At 36.9% G+C, this 16,636-nt stretch overlaps 1 protein-coding gene across 5 annotated transcripts in view; it reads left to right on the forward strand.

Moving 5' to 3' along the window:
• Positions 1 to 16,636, forward strand: part of RABGAP1L (RAB GTPase activating protein 1 like) — a 551,348-nt gene that overhangs the window by 345,774 nt on the left and 188,938 nt on the right. For all 5 annotated transcript variants that reach the window (XR_010749414.1, XM_066371551.1, XM_066371553.1 and 2 more), the window contains 2 exons: positions 1,157 to 1,231; positions 13,969 to 14,094. Coding sequence is in view for 4 of the 5 variants with exons in the window: in XM_066371551.1 (XP_066227648.1) it covers positions 1,157 to 1,231; positions 13,969 to 14,094 (201 nt within the window). In the remaining variant the exon portion in view is untranslated. The remainder of the gene's footprint in view (positions 1 to 1,156; positions 1,232 to 13,968; positions 14,095 to 16,636) is intronic.

Below are 16,636 nucleotides of genomic sequence, written 5' to 3' on the forward strand. Positions count from 1 at the left end.
TTACTAATTCTTTACTTTTTGATCAGCGTACATCATGCCTAATGTAACTGACTCAACTTCTTAAAAACTTACAACATGTATCTTCTTTAAAAAATAGTGCTCACCCTGGCCAGGTGGCTCACTGGACAAAGCATTGACCTAGTGGGCCAGAGGTTGTGGGTTCAACCCCTGGTCAGAGCACATACGAGAAGCAATCAATGAGCACACAACTAAGTGGAACGACTAAGTTGGAACAATGAGTTGATGCTTCTTTCTAGCTCTCTTTCTTTCTCTCTGTACCCCTTCCTCCTCCCCATCTTCTCTCTCTCAAACCAATGGTAAAATATTTTAAATTATGCTCTGAGTAGTACTAGTTAAAGTGCTAGCTAGTGTATATTAAGTATACAGCCTCATTTCCCTTCCTCTGAAGGCTAAATGAACACTGAGATAGTTAAATGATATGTCAGCTGTTTCCCCATGAGTGCTGCATTTCCTATGAATGGGCCTCTTTGGCTCTGTATGTTTCAAGCTGGTTAGAATGATGTTGAAGATGGTGAATACAGAACATCGTGATAGTGGGTGCTTATGTGGCACGAGGCTCTCAGCCATTCTGCAAAACGTGCCATCAATGCTAAATGCTTCTGCTTGTCCCAGTGGTATAGACGAGAGGAGTAATTTTTACCTGTTGACCTTCTGGAGAATGGGAGAGTAGTTTAGAAGGTGTTTGAGAATGTCCAGAGGTTATAGAGGGTGATTCTTTTGTCTGTTAGATTAGAGGATCTGTAATACACATTCTGCAGCTTTAAGATTTCCCCCACAGGGTGCATTAGAACCCACATCAACTCAGGACCTTCCCACCCTCTCTCCCGTCCTTGGCTCCTGCCTCCCCTGATCTCATTTGCGTAGCAACAAATCACAGTGGATCTTTTAAAATTATTTAGGTGCTTTGAGCATCTTTTTATTCCATATTTTGAAGATGAACCTGGGACAGTGGACATCTAAAATTGCTTTAGGAAAGATGCTGTCTCTGTGGGGGGTCCCCTGTGCTCGTGGCTACACATTCAAGTTGAAGGGCCAGTGGGATTGTGGAGGACAGGAGCAGCAGCCTATGTGAGCTATCCCCTGCGTGAAATCTGTGACTGTTGACGAGACCTCTCACTCTTCGTCTCTTCTCCAGGCCTACTCTGTCTACGACGAAGACATCGGCTACTGTCAAGGGCAGTCTTTTCTTGCTGCTGTGCTGCTGCTGCATGTGAGTAATTTTCCATGTAATAAATGGTGTTGTGCTGCCAAGTTTATTTTATTTTTTACTTGGTTTTGTCCTCCCTCCTCATTCCCCATTTACCTGATGGAGATTACACGTGACGTATCTTTTTAAAAATGTAGTTTTGGTGATAAAGTAAGAGCTCTGCAGTCAAGAGCAGGACAGTTCCTCAATAGAATTAATTTTGTTTGCTAGAAGGGAATAAATTCTTTATTTGAAGTTATTTTTAACTAGGACCCTCCAAACTTAAAGAAGTCAATGTAACTTCCAAATAGGAGCAAGACCAGGACCATTATGAAGGAATGTGACAATAAGGTCTTTTATCTTTGCTGTGGTTTATTTTGGAATCTCTCTTTCTTCTCGGTCACTTTCATTTAACAGTAGATTTCTTGAGCATTTGTTATCAGTGCTAGGCTAAGAGGTGGGATTACAAATATGAATAGTTTATGATTTGTGTTCTCAAAGGCTTCAGGGTCCAGGATGGAGCACAGAGAGTATAAGTACATACTTACTGTTTTTAGTCTTATGTCTTTATTAGATTTTTCTTATGTTTATTAAAGAACTTATAGAGAACTTACAGTGTGCTTCGTGAAAGTGACATGCAAAGTAAGAGAAGAACAGGGAGAGGGATTACCCAACCCAGAACTTTGGGAAAAGACTTTCTGGAGGAGGTGGACACTTTGCCAAGACGTAAATAATAGAGGTTGGGGGGAGGCGAGTTAGGAAAGGGAGAAAGATTGCTAGACAAAGGGAACAACATGAACAAGTGTAGGAAACACAGAAGGGCCCAGCATATAAAGGAACAATATGAAATTACAGTTTCTATACAGTTACTATAGCAATTGTATTCAGGGAGAGGTAGGTGGTGAAAATGGTCAAATGGTCAGGACCAAATTATGAAGACTCTCTAATCATGTTAAGAAATGTGGGCTTTATTCTAAAGCTGAGGAGGAGCTATTGATCAGTGAAGTTAGGGAGTGACAGACATTCATTTCTGACACGTTCTTAGTATCCCTGGGTAGCGGGTGGGACCGAGAGGAATGTGCAGCAGCAGAGAGAACAGGAAGTATCCACCTTGGTGAGAGATGCTGGGACCCAGAGAAAGAGCAACAGAATTAAGAAACATGCAGGAGGCAAAATTGGTGGGTTTTATGGACATATTGACAAAGTAGGATTGAAGGTAACAAGTCTAGTATGCTAGCTTTTGTGACTGGATGAATTATTGTATTTTGAGCTGAAATAGAAAGAAAATGCATCTGTTGAGATTGAGTGAAGAAAAAGGGGTAGGAGTGGATGATGAATTTTGTTTCAGATTCCTTGAGTTTGGGATATTAAGGGGTACTTGCATGAAGCTGACTAGCAACCCACTGGATAATGGAAATTGGTGCTGGTGAAAAAATCAAAGCTGAAATTATGAAAGTGGATCAGAGCATCTAAGAAGAATAAGTAGAGCAAGAAAGACAGGATAGAGCTCAGAGATGCTAGAAATTTAAGGGACAGATGAGGAGGAGAAATCCTTGAAGAATTTCTGGGTTTTCAGTTGGGAGGAAGCAATGTATAATGTCAAATGCCACAGAGAGGTCCAGCAAGTTTAAAACAAAAGCATTTTTAAGGTTTGCATTCTGTATTATAGTAAATTATGGTCGTAGTTCTGAAAACTTGATTTTAATGATAATAAATATACAGTGATTCTATTTTGATTATTTCTCTATTTAACTTTGAGTTTGATTTCTTTCTGTTGCATTATCACCTGTTCTTAGTCTTCTGGACCTTGTCCTTGTCATCCCTCTTTCTTTGATATCTCCATAGCCTATCTTCTTGGGATTCCCTGTGATAATCAAGTACTTTATGGCCACAAAATCTCTACCCATAAACCCACCTAGTGTCTACTGAGATCAGATGAGATCTGGCATGCTCAGGGTGGTATGGCTGTAGACCCCACCTAGTGTCTAGAATACTCAGGTCCCTAACACAAGAGGCTGGGGCTATGAATAGTGACATGAATGTGTTTACCAAGGACCAGAGCAATCATTCTTCTAAAAGGAGTCTTTATAGTCACTCTGATGAGACCTGATGTTCAAGTCATGTGTGGTGAAGCTTTGTCTTCCACAAAGTAATCTTTGGGTATAAAACAATTTAGCATTTTAGACATGTAGTTCTATTAAACACATTATAATATATTGACTGAAATTCAGTGAGAAGAATATCTGTGAGAAATCGTTTATGAGTTTTAACAGAGGTTTAGTTACTTGTAAGTTCATATTTGTTTGGAAACACCTCTCCCTGGGGGGAAAAAGGGAGGGAGGGAAGGAGGGAGGGAAGGAAAGAAGGAATCAGAAAATACAGATACCTATATATTTTTTTCTGCGTAATCTTCTCCATATTATAAGGGTCATATGGCAAATCAGTCATTGTAAAGTTACTGAACACAATTTTTAAAGTATGTCACAAATGGATGGAAATTCAGTCTAGGCTCTTACCCTTTTGGCATTAATATAATTATGCAATTGTTGCCATGGCTTATAAGTAACTGCGAATACAGAAATGCCTTCAGAATCTTTGAGGAACAATGAACTGATATTCAGCATAGTATTAATGAGAAATAGACTGTAATTTTTAATTGACAGTAAGTATATGCAAAATTTCTGTTAATCAGCATATTCTATTAACTGTCCAACCCATTCCATTAAGCAATTTGAATAAGAAAAGGTAACTAATTTTTTCTTTCATATTTTTGCCTCCATGGTTTTAATAGGTAGAAGCATATAGTCTAGCTTAAACAATTCATCAAATACACTGTCCCAGGTTCTAGGGAGATATGTTATTAGGGTCTTACTAAATTTTTATCAGTTACATAAGGCATTGCTTCTTTGGCTGCCAGACTTCCTTTGGCTGCTTTGTATTAATCATTGTCAGAACCTGCTTCTTGGGGATGTGTGTTCTTCCTCGGTGGTCATTTATATTTCACATTCACTGCCTAAGAGGAAAGAAAGACCAAAAATGAAAATATGTTCAAAAATAAAAGTTTAGAATTTTTAAAAAGTTTTTCCATGTCTAAGTAGTTTTAAGAAATAATTACCTACTTGGAAATTTCCAGAGACTTCATAATAGCTTTGTGACTTGCTGTAGTTTAAGCAGCAGAAGAATTAAGTGTTTATCACAGTAGATGCTATTATATCTATTGATTAAATTACAGGACACTTATCATTTATAGTTGGAAAGGAATAACTATAGCAATTTTCAGACTTGGGAGATGAGGGGGCTGTAGTAATGGCTGATCAAATAAATGGTAATGTAAGCTGAATAATATATGAAATACAAAAGAAAAAATTCAAAGTAAAATTCATCTGCCTTTGAAGTGAAATATGCAGTAATAATCAGTAATATTATCATAATGGTGTTAGTCTTTCCTTAATTGGAAATACATATAATAATTTCATTTTATATATTTCATTTATTCCAAAATCATATAAAATATTTTAGATAATTTTAATCCAGTTTTTTTTAACATTTATTGTCCAGCAGCTTTAAAGTTTTCTTACTGAACATATACTTTTTTAGACCTTTAGAAAATCACTATCCTTTTTAGGGTTAAATGACTGTATGTATTAATATTGGTATATATGGAAGCTTTCTGAAAAAATATTATTTTTGGATAATCCAGAATGTTTAAAACTATTGAGTTGTTTTTTAAAAAACTTTGACAAAAACACTACTTCTTTGGAAATCGGTTTAGCTTTATCTGATAAAAGTATACATAACTAGCAATTCCACTCTTAGATATGTACCTTAGATTTGTGCACATGTACTCCAAAAAAAGTCATGTAATAAAATTGTCCTAGGATCAGTGTTTATAATAGACAACTCAAATGCACACTGATAGAATGTCTAACACTAGAATTATAATTAGACTTTGAGGTGGGTAACTTGTATTTACATATAACGGAACACAGTACAGCAATGAAATGAAATACCGTGTGTGGCACAGGCTCATGGAAGCACATTATGCAAACCAGATTCAGTAAGAACTCATAGTGTGTGTGGCATCCTTTGATATGATTCCACTTAGTATAAAGTTTAATAACAGACAACTAAAGTGTATTTTTAGGATGCTGCATAGCCAGAAATATATAGCACCAGTGATTACTGTCAAAGTCAGAGACTTCTCCGAGGAGAAACTGGGAGTCATGACTGGGATGGGACACACAGGGCTCTTCAGTAGTATTAACACTGTTCTGTTTCTTAACCTGTTTTACTTCATAATCAATTCTTTATTAAAGTTTAAACTTCATTCTCTGTGGGGTTGTTTTTTTTTTTTTTGTGGAGAGTATAAGAGTTGTTCCATTGATTATGTTCAAACTGTAATCAGCATTCAGTATCTTTTGCTTAAATAGATTCTTGTCCCCCCCACTTTTTTAAATTACAGTTTTCATTCAGTATTATTCTGTATTGGTTTCAGGTGTCCTGCATAGTGGTTGGACAGTCATATGCCTTACAAAGTGTTTCCCCAATATTTCAGTACCCATCTGGCCCCATGCATAGTTATTACAACATCACTGACTACATTCCTCATGCTGTACTTGACATCCCGTGACTACTTTGCACCTGCCAAGCTGTACTTCTCAATCCCTTCACCTTTCCACCTTTCTCACCCAGTCCCCCAACCCCTCCCCTCTGGCAGCTACCTCTCTGTTGTCTGTATCTATGAGTTTGTTTCTATTTTGTTCGTTTATTTTGTTCTTTTTATTCCACATATAAGTGAAATCATATGGTATTTGTGTTTTATTTCAAAATAAAATAAGGTTTAAAAATTATGAATTCTTTAATGTGCCCCCCAAAAAGACAAGTTTAGGATAAGATTTAACCAGTAGACTTTAGAAATGAGAAGCAGACCTACTTCTTAGTTTTTTGAAAATGGAGATTCCAGAATCCACAGTGAGAAGGTAGAAGCTTCCTAGTGTTTTTGTAAGTAAAGTGTTTTTGCCATTATATTATTCAGATCATTAAGGACTCTCTGCTACTTTGACAGAACCTTGGCTTACAAGGGAAATGTACTTGATCACCTAACTGGGAAGTCCAGGGCAGAGGTGATTCTGACATGGTTGGATTCCAGAGTTCATATTTTGTCATTGAAATCTTTGTTTGTGTATCTATTTTTTGTTTAAGTTTTCCTGCCTTCATTATATGGGTCAGCCACAAAATGGGCAGCGTGCGTGCTGGCTCGCCTGGCTCATATCCTTTCAGCTTTATAATTTCATCTAAAATATTTGATAGAAACCATCTTTTGCTATAGCTCCTGCATTTTAAAACAAAACAAAGCAAAGCAAAACCCTGGAGGATTCTGATAGGCCTGCCTTGGGAACCTGCCATCCCTGAATCAATTACTAAGGCCAGGAGGGTAGGATGTTCTGATTAGCCCGGCCCAGGTCTTGAGTGCCTCTCAAGTGCTGACAGTGAGCTGGACCAGCTCCTCCTGAACAAGGGAACAGGAGGATAAAGGGTTTGGAAACCAGATGGTAGGGAGATAGGGTGGTAGACAGACACATTACATCATCTTATAGTGATGTCCTTACTGCAAGGGTTTTAGTGCATTTTTTAATAAGTCCTTTTATACTCACAAATCACTTTTTCTTATAGCCCAAGAGATTTTCCTGTTCCAAGTTAATTCTTACATCATTGCTTTGGAGCCATTTCCCAATATCGTCTCCTTATGTCCTATAAATCAGTGGTCCCCAACCTTTTTTGGGCCACGGACCGGTTTAATGTCAGAAAATATTTTCATGGACCGGCCTTTAGGGTGGGACAGATAAATGTATCACGTGACTGAGACAAGCGTCAAGAATGAGTCTTAGACAGATGTAACAGAAGGAATCTGGTCACTTTTTAAAAATAAAATATCGTTCAGACTTAAATATAAATAAAACAGAAATAATGTAAGTTATTTATTCTTTCTCTGTGGACCGGTACCAAATGGCCCACGGACCGGTACCCGTCCGTGGCCCGGGGGTGGGGGACCACTGCTATAAATATATTCAAGACGTTTTTTCTTTAAAAAAATAATAAAGTCCTCTATTGATCCTCCTATTTAGATATCTTGTGTTTCTCTGTTCTTTCAACGCTGAACTCATTCAAAGGATAGTACAAAGTACAACTATAGATTTAGGCTGTGATTTAATATCATTCAAGTTTTATAACCTTGAGCAAGTATCCTAAACTTTCTGAGCTTTAGTTTTTTTCATTTATAAAATTGAAACAATATTATCACATGTCTAGGGTTCTTATGAATATTGAATACCTGATACTATGAGCATGAAGAGTCTTCTTTTGTATCTGGCACAAAAAAAGTGCAGCCATGGGATTAAATTCAGGTTTTGCTTGATAGATGTGTAGTTATTGGCAAATCATTTAACTCCATTGAACTTCACAAAGCTAGTATTTAAAATGTAAAAAAAAAATGGCTGCTTTTCAGACTTTGGTGAAGATCAGATGTGATCATGAATGAATGCCTCTAATAATGGTAGCTGCTGCTACTCTCTCTAAAATTAATCATCATTGGCCCGGCCAATTGTCTTTTGGACCCTGGTCCCACTAGTTTAAATTGATGTCGGATTAAGAGACTAATACGTTGTACAGTATGTTTTAGAGCTTATAAATAAACATTTACTTTAAATGCATTTTAGCATGTATTTGGTTTAAAAGGAAAATAAACAGCTCAAAATTTTCATTCTATTTTGCTGTCCAATGGGTGAACAACAAATGAAGACTTAGGAGTTTATGATTTTCAAAATAGTTGCTAGCACTTACCTTTGTTGAAGAAGACTAGGGAAATTGGTGGACTGTTCAGTGCCTTTATGGAAAAAGGTAGATTGATTACAAAAAGAGGTGAAACAATCATATGAAATAGAAAACTTGGTTTTATCCTAAAGAAGGGGATTATTTGAAATCATTAACATAATTTTCTTTTAAGAACATCTTGATGTATATGATGTCAGGTGAGTGGTAAAGACTTTTGAAGTACTTAGTGCTGCTTTGTTTTGCGGTTCACTGTGGAGAGAAGCAGCGAAGCTTGGAGACCCAACTCCATTCAGTGATTATCTTTGTTAGTACAGACGTCAGATCTTCAGATCACTGTCAGTGTTTGTTACCAAAGAATGATCACATTATGCTTGATTCTCAGACTGCACATGTGAGGCAAGTATTTAGTTCTGCATTTCATAGAGCCATGAATGACATTTTGATATCTTACATTATAGGATTTTAATGCTTATCTCCTCCTTTCCTCAATAAAACAACACTGATTCCATGACAGAGCTCCTGTACACAGCCAAGATGAATAGTCATTATTAGAGACCCATCATGTTACATCTTAACATTTAATTAAAAAATATGATGTTCAATGATTTATTTTTATTTTACTTTAGACCAATTGCATATCAATGATAAATTGGCTTTAGTTCAATGAAATATTAATCATTGTGATAAATTCATTATTTTAATGCTTTAAAAAAACCCAAAAAGTAGGCAGATGCCACAATACTGCATAGTGGGAGAACTTAGTGTTATAGTGAGATGAGGTTTGATAGTACAGCTAGGTACTGATGTTCAGATCTTGATTGATTTTCTTTATGATAATTGGGGGATGAACTTAATAGCCAATACAAAATACAGATAATACAAAAGCTTTTTTATATTTAGCATTTGTAATAATATTAAAATAAATTGGCTTCTGAAACAGTTACTTTTGGCTGTCCCTTGCTTCTACTTTCACACCAGTCCTTCCTTCTACATTTTTGCTGGCTCTTACTTTCGCAGTTCACAACAGCTTGTGCTCTTCGTTGACGTACCTTTATTGACAAAGGCAGATATTCAGTTTTGCTAAAGTTATCCTAAATAAATATCTAATACTTGATATTTATTTAAGTCTATATGCTAAGAACTCTGGGAAGTACAAAGTTAAAGCAGTGTCCAGAGGTTAGTAGGAGCATCCAATAACTTTACTACATGCCATAAAGAGCTTTGGGGATTCAGAGAAAGCAAAGATCTTAGGTTAAAATGAATAACAGAGACTTTGTGTTCTAAGAGCCAGTTATGATCAAACTTAAAAGACAAAACTTCTGCCCTGGCCAGGTAGCTCAATTGGTTAGTCTCATCCCAATATGCTAAGGTTCAGGGTTCGATCCCCAGTCAGGGCACATACAAGAATCAACCAATGAATGCATAAATAAATGGAACAACAGGCCTGACCTGTGATGGCGCAGTGGATCAAACGTCGACCTGGAATGCTGAGTTCACCAGTTCAAAACCCTGGGCTTGCCTGGTCAAGGCACATATGGGAGTTGATGCTTCCTGCTCCTCCCCCATTCCCCCCCCCTATCTAAAAATGAATAAATGAAATCTAAAAATTATTTTAAATAAGTGGAACAACAAATCAATGTTTCTCTCTCTCTCCTCCTCTCCCTCTAAAATCAGTAAATAAAAAAAGAAGAAAGAAAAAAACTTCTAATATTAATGTGTTAACCTATTGTGGTAATCATTTTGCAAGATATATGTATATCAAATCATTTTGTACATCTTCAACTTACACAGTGTTATATGTAAAGCTTAAATTATATAAACTTACAACTAAGTAACATATTAGAAACAAAATAACACCGAAAATAAATGACTTAGTGATTATTTTGCCACATTTTACAATGATCTATGCTCTTGAGTCTGTTTCCGTCCATTTTAGTCCATTTTATAAGTACGATGGAAATATTACATAATGCTGCACTTCATTTCTCAACTCCATTTATTTTCTAGTATGTGATGAATCAAGATAATGGCCAAATACTCCTAATACTTTAGCAAAGTCCCTATTTCCTAACTTGTTATTGGAATTACTATATTAGTATTCTGATTATTTGCATTGACAAAAATAATAATTTATTGTTGTCAGTAAATTTTCCTGCCATTATTGAAGTCATTATTGGCCATCAGTGATTGATTATTGTTCACAATTTCCAAAATAAGTTTTCTGGTTATATATCTTTTGTTTAATAATATCTTCCTTAAATATGCACTGTCTTGCACTTCAAAAGCACAATACCATCATGTCAGTCTCTGGATTCTCTTTTTTTCTCTTCAGTGTAAATCAGTATGTGTTGTTTAGGCCATATTTTATACATTTTTAGGTATTTGTTTCCATTTTTAAATCTTTGACATTTTCACTAAATCGTGTATGCCTCCCCTGATTGCTGCTACTGATGATGAAAATATTATTTGAAGAAAGAGAAATACCATGGAAAGATTAATTAGACATGCTAAATAGATCTTATTTCATTTTTAAATTGGAAAAAGATTACATTTCTACTTTTCAAAGGATTATATATATTTCCTGTTACTTCCTCATTCATTTTGTTAGCTATCGTTTTCTGTCTTCACAAGGGTTTATTTTTAATCAATTTTGTGTTAAGATAATATCTAAAGTCCCATAATAACTTATTTTAGTTGACCTTAGTCTTTACAGATAGTCAATATTGATTCGATCTCAGGTAGACTGGTGTTAAAGTTTAGTCTACTATTCAGATGTGGTGCATTTACTAACTGAAAATAAAAAATGTGGCTCTATTGCTAAAGCAAGACATGAAAGATACCAACACCAGGATTACCCTTCTCATAAATATTTAGTTCAAACTCCAATGATTTTGTTTTGAAGAACATTTATTAAATATATTGTTTGTGTGTATACATTTATGAGAAACAGACTGAGGGAGATAGGAGCAGGGGAAGGGGGAGAAAGAGATGATAAGGGGGAGAGGATGTGAGAGAGAGAGAGAGAGTTTAAGCTCTATACCTGAAAGCAAGTAAGAAATTTATGTCTATTTGTCGTTTTCCTGAATACTTTATTGATCTGTCCCATGTACATATCCAGCCTCCCCTATCGCAGGACTTCTGTGTCCATATCAAACAGAGTTACCTATTTACCTGTCCTTGGGAAGGCAGTGACTGTCTTTCCAGGGCCTGGCATTCATTTCGTATTCAGTGACTGAATATATAAATGATGAAAGGTATCTAAACCATTTATTTGCTTGAATGGTTTTACCACACTCAAGGAGATAAAGGTTTATCCTTTAACAAGATGCCAGATGGTAAAATATTCAACTAATCATCATTCACTAACTGAGAGGGGGAGCTTTAAGGAATGAGTAACTCTGGGCTGACTACACTTACATTCTGTGCTACTGTTTTGTGCGGCTGCTCTCCCAGAGCTCAGGGTGGGGATGGTGAGGTTTGCCCAGAACTCAGTGGCGGTGGTGGGACAACAGTGTGCACGTACATACTGTCTGAGGTGTCCATGACGGAATTGCTAAAGAAGTGAAGAGTACAGCGTGCTTATATTCTAAGTAACTGAATAGAAAGTAAAAAAATGTTTGCTGACTTGAACATCTGGGGTCAAAGCCAAGGTCCCAACCAGCTCATAAATAAAAAAGAAATAAGTAAATATTTAGAGAGTCAATATGACAACAGCCTAGGGTACTTATTTAACTTTAAGAGATCTTATTTAGCGAATTTACATATTTTATGGTTTGTAAGTAGAAAATAGAAGTGGCCAATTTGTGTAGGAACTTGAACAGTCACATTTCTAATTGAGTAAATAGAACCCTACTTGGTTCAGTTACTCAGGCAGGAATTTAGTCTAACAAAGGTGTCAAATGCCATAATGAGCCAAGGTCAGACTTTCAAAGGAGTGACATTTAAAGTAGATGTTTACATAATTCTTATATCCTAGGACATTGAGTACAGACAACTTTTTCTGTTTCCTTGGTGTAATTTCTAGAATATTGCATATGTCTCTCTCTAAATGTTTTCATTTCATTGAGACCACAATTAATTAATTACACTGTGGCAAAAACCTCATATTTATTTTTTACTCTCTTAATTCAGAATTTTTATTACAGTATTTAAACAGAATCTCAGCTCTGGTTTTCCTTTTCTTAAATAAACTTTCCGCATGATGATACAATATCATAGATAAGATTGTGGGAAGAATGCTTAAAAGTACTTAAAGAACGAGACTATTTTCACACATTCTCAAAAATTTCAGAAACCGTAATTAACTAAAGTGCTAATAACAAATTATTGTCTATTCATTAAAGCAAGCCCTGTGAGTCCCAATAAATATTTGATTTTAAATCTTTAAAAAGAGCAAAGTTGCCTCCTTTAGAAATAGTCTACACTAAAATTTCTTTTCTGTTCAAAATGCCTTTTCTAACTGAATTAGTCTGACATAGAGACACTGTTCTTGTTACCAAGTCCGGTTGACCTTCTCAGCAAACGGGCAGCAGGCAGTGAAAATCTGTGTTCATTGTGCTGTAACTGTGTAACATCAGCCAGGGGACATTGGTCTTTCTTACCCTCTCACGAGTTCTTGAGAACGAGGCCGGAAATCAAGATTTTCCTACACAGACAGTTGAAGCAAATAGGGGTTAAAGATGGCAGATCTCTTCTCTGGTCCACTTTTTGCATAAGTGCTCCTCTGAGTTCTTCAGGAACCAGAAAACATGGAGCCCGGGTGCTGAAGCAGAAGCGGGCTCGCAGGACCCTGACGGAAGAGTCTCAGGAAGCCATTTAGGTGAATACAGTGGTGGAAATTGGGCCATGGTTAAATGTTTTCTTTCTTTTTGTTAATCACATTGTAGTTTTTCCATTTCTACAGCCTAGATAGACCTCAGAAGATCTGTTAGGTCCTTATAGGTATCCCAAAGGGCATCGGTATTTTCTTTGAATTAAATAAAAAAAAAATTTTTTGATAATAGTTTACTAGATATTGTATTTATTTCAGTTATATAGCACAGTGGTTAGACAATTATATACCTCACAAAGCACTTTTCCTAATACTTCCAGTACCCACCTGGCACCGTATATGGGTATTACAGTATTATTGACTGTGTGTTTTCTAACGACCAGTCTGTACTTCTCAACCCCATCACAATTTAGAGATGTTTCTTTGATTTTAGACTTTATTCTCTGATCAGATAAAAATACGGATCAGAGATCAGGGAGGTTATATTAGATTTTATTGGTCATTTAAGTCTTGATGATAGAAGCTCACAAGATTCTTTCTGGAAAACTGTTTCTTTGCAGAAAAGAAGCAACATCAAGAAGATACTGGGAGAACAGTATCACACTATCTACCAAAACTAAAAATGTTTATTCTTTGACCCAGCAATCCTTTTTTGGGAATATTATTGAAGAAAAAAGCAATTTATCCTTTATGGAGAAACGAGGAAAAAACAAAATAAGAAATATAACTCTCTTGCTTGCATAGAGAAATACTTACAGGGCACATGCAGAATTACCCTGAGGCAGCTATGAAGTGGGGGCAGGCACAGTATTGATGTTCATGGGATACACAGGAGCGAGCCTTTTACCTTCAGGAACTTTTACATTGTTGTGATTTTTGAATCACATGACTATATTACTTATTTTTAAGATGACGGACGGACGAACAGAAGGAAAATTAAAGTTAATGAAAGCGGGAAATTCATCTCAAGTGAGGAAGCTACAAGCTTTGAACACAGATTTTACTTGTAACACTGCAGAAATCTGGCTGGCTTTGTAGAACTTCATTTACTAGAGGCCTTCGGCTATTCATATAGAAAACTAAACATGTGAAGGAAGTTTTCTGACATTCTGGCTAAATGCCACTCAGTCATGTTCTACATTTATATGTCTTTCTATAGATGCCAGAGGAGCAAGCATTCTGTGTTTTGGTGAAAATCATGTATGACTATGGTTTACGAGACCTCTACAAAAACAACTTTGAAGATCTTCATTGCAAATTTTATCAGTTGGAGAGACTGATGCAGGTAAGTGAAAGTTTGGAACTTTTATCTCTCAGGACTGGTTGGGTTATAGAAAAAGTCTAATGAAATTGGTGAACAATCATGATTTATGAAAGTTCAATGGAATTCTGCTGAAAATGCAAATGACTTGGTTTCTGACCATTGTCTTCATTGGTTTTAATATTATAAATATCTAATCAAATCATTGGACTGTGTTTTAAAATTTTTTTCCTTTTTAAAAATTCAACTTTGATACTCTTTGAAGTAAGACTATAGTGAGTTAAGCTAATGAAGAGATTGTTGAGTATTAAAAACTGAAATAGACCCTGGCTTGTTGGCTCAGCGGTAGTGTTGGCCTGGTGTGTGGATGTCCCAGGTTTGATTCCCGGTCAGGGCACACAGGAGATGCACCCATCTGCTTCTCTACCCCTCCCCCTCTCATGTCTCTCTTTTCCTTCCCTCCTGCAGCCATGGCTCGATTGGAGCAAGTTGGCCCCGGGTGCTGTGGGTAGCTCCATGGCCTCCCCCTCAGGTGCTATAAAATGGCTCTGGTTGCAACAGAGCAAGGACCCAGATGGGCAGAGCATCACCCCCTTGTGGGTGTGCTAGGTGGATCCCACTAGGGTTACATGCAGGAATCTGTCACTGCCTCCCCTCCTCTCACTAAGAAAATAAAATAAAATAGTTATGAGAGGAGGGATAGATGGTGATGGAAAGAGGCCTAACTTTGGGTGGTGAACACACAATACAGTATATGGATGATGTATTATAAATTGTACTCCTTAAACTTATAATTTTATTAACCAATGTTATCCCAATAAATTCAACAAAAATTAAAAAAAATTTTCCACATAATTTTCTGATCTCAGAGTTGTTACTATTTTATAATATGTATATGTGAATTTATATATGTGAAAAACATTGTCAAATATTACATAATAAAAATATTATAATAGCAAAATTATTGACTAGTGCTGATCAAAACAATTAATGAGTAGCTTTGAAATTCCACCTAAGATTTGAAATCTTCAACTTATAATGGATCTCTATGTATTCTCTATATGAGGTGTTGGGAACCCAAGAGAAATATGAAAAAAAAAAGTGAATGATGGGGCACTGGCCAGTTGGCTCAGTGAATGGAATGTCATCCTGTGTGTGGATGTCCCGGGTTCGATCCCCAGTCAGGGCACCCATGAGGGGAGACCACTGCTCTTCCCCCATCCCCTCTTCTCTCCCTCTTCCCGTCTTGCAGCTAGTGGCTCAGTTGGTCCAAGCATCAGCCTCAGGCACTGAGGGATAGCTCTGTTGATTTGAGCATCAGCCCCAGGTGGGGATTGCCGGGTAGAACCCGGTCAGGGTACGTGGGGAAGTCTGTCTCTCTATCTCCCCCCTCTCACTTAAAAAAAAAAGTGAATGCATTGATTCCATATCATGGAATAGTGAACAGGCTGGGGAAGAAGGTTAGTGGGGTGCAGTAGAAGATGGCACTGGCAGGAGCTCACTGACATAACCTGCCAGGAGGTCCCTAGGTGTCTAGAGAGGAAAGTGAAGCCAGCAGGAGACTGAAGGAACAGGGAGTGGACAACAGAGAGTCTGCAGTGAGCTGAAGGGAGGAGGGAATGTCGGAAGGCAGAAGACCTTACGTGTGAAGAAGAAGCAAAAGGGTGAAAGCATGTCAGATAAACTGTAAGCGCAGCCGCAGATGGGCACCGAGGGGAACAAAGACTGCATAGAAATTTGGTAACTGTAGGCACCGAAAGCAATAGGCTTTTAAAAAGAGATTTAATTCTTCCAAGTAAGGGTTTGTCTGGGATTATTCACTTTTTACTTTTCATGTACAAAAATTTATATTTTTTCAGAGGTCACTATTCTTAGGTGCTCTGAGAGTCAAATAATTATACCTGATGAATGAAGAGCAGGTTTGCAATGCTGTGAGAACCCCAGACATTTTGTTAGCAGTTTTTGTCCGTTAACTGGATGACCATTTGACAGGCCATTTAAAGTACTGCATGGGTGCATTTGGGTGGTTTTCAAAGAGCATCTTGTGCAGGCAGTGGGTTTTTTGTTTTTATGAAAACAAAACAAAAGTGGATTTCTACATGTATTTGCCTTTGTCTTTCAGTTGTGGGAATACTATGCTAATGCTGTGTGCTTTGTCTTGCATGCCTCTGAAAAGCATTCACTGGAATAGCTTGGGGAAAAAGAAGAAGCTACCATAAAGGCATTTCAAAGAGACATTCAATTTCATACACATTATGCACTTGCAATTTCTGTACTTAGCCATTTTTTTAAGATAGCAAGGATAGGTTTTTAATATTCGGTAGTGTTTTGGCCTTTTCTAAGTGCCAAAAAGTATACTGAAAAGCCAGATGATGCTGACATTAAGTACCTCTTTCCTAGCTATTTAGGGGTTGAACCCTAAAAAGGGGGTGCTGTTCCTTTACCCTGGAGACATGATATTCCTTACAAGACAGATGGGTAATATGAGCATTTCTCAAGAAACAAGACCAGTCAAGTGAGCAAGAGGTGATCTTTGTTATTTGCTGCTAACAAGGCTGTCTGTCTT

The sequence above is a fragment of the Saccopteryx leptura genome, chromosome 2 (assembly GCF_036850995.1).
Source record: "Saccopteryx leptura isolate mSacLep1 chromosome 2, mSacLep1_pri_phased_curated, whole genome shotgun sequence".
Taxonomy (NCBI): Eukaryota; Metazoa; Chordata; class Mammalia; order Chiroptera; family Emballonuridae; genus Saccopteryx; species Saccopteryx leptura.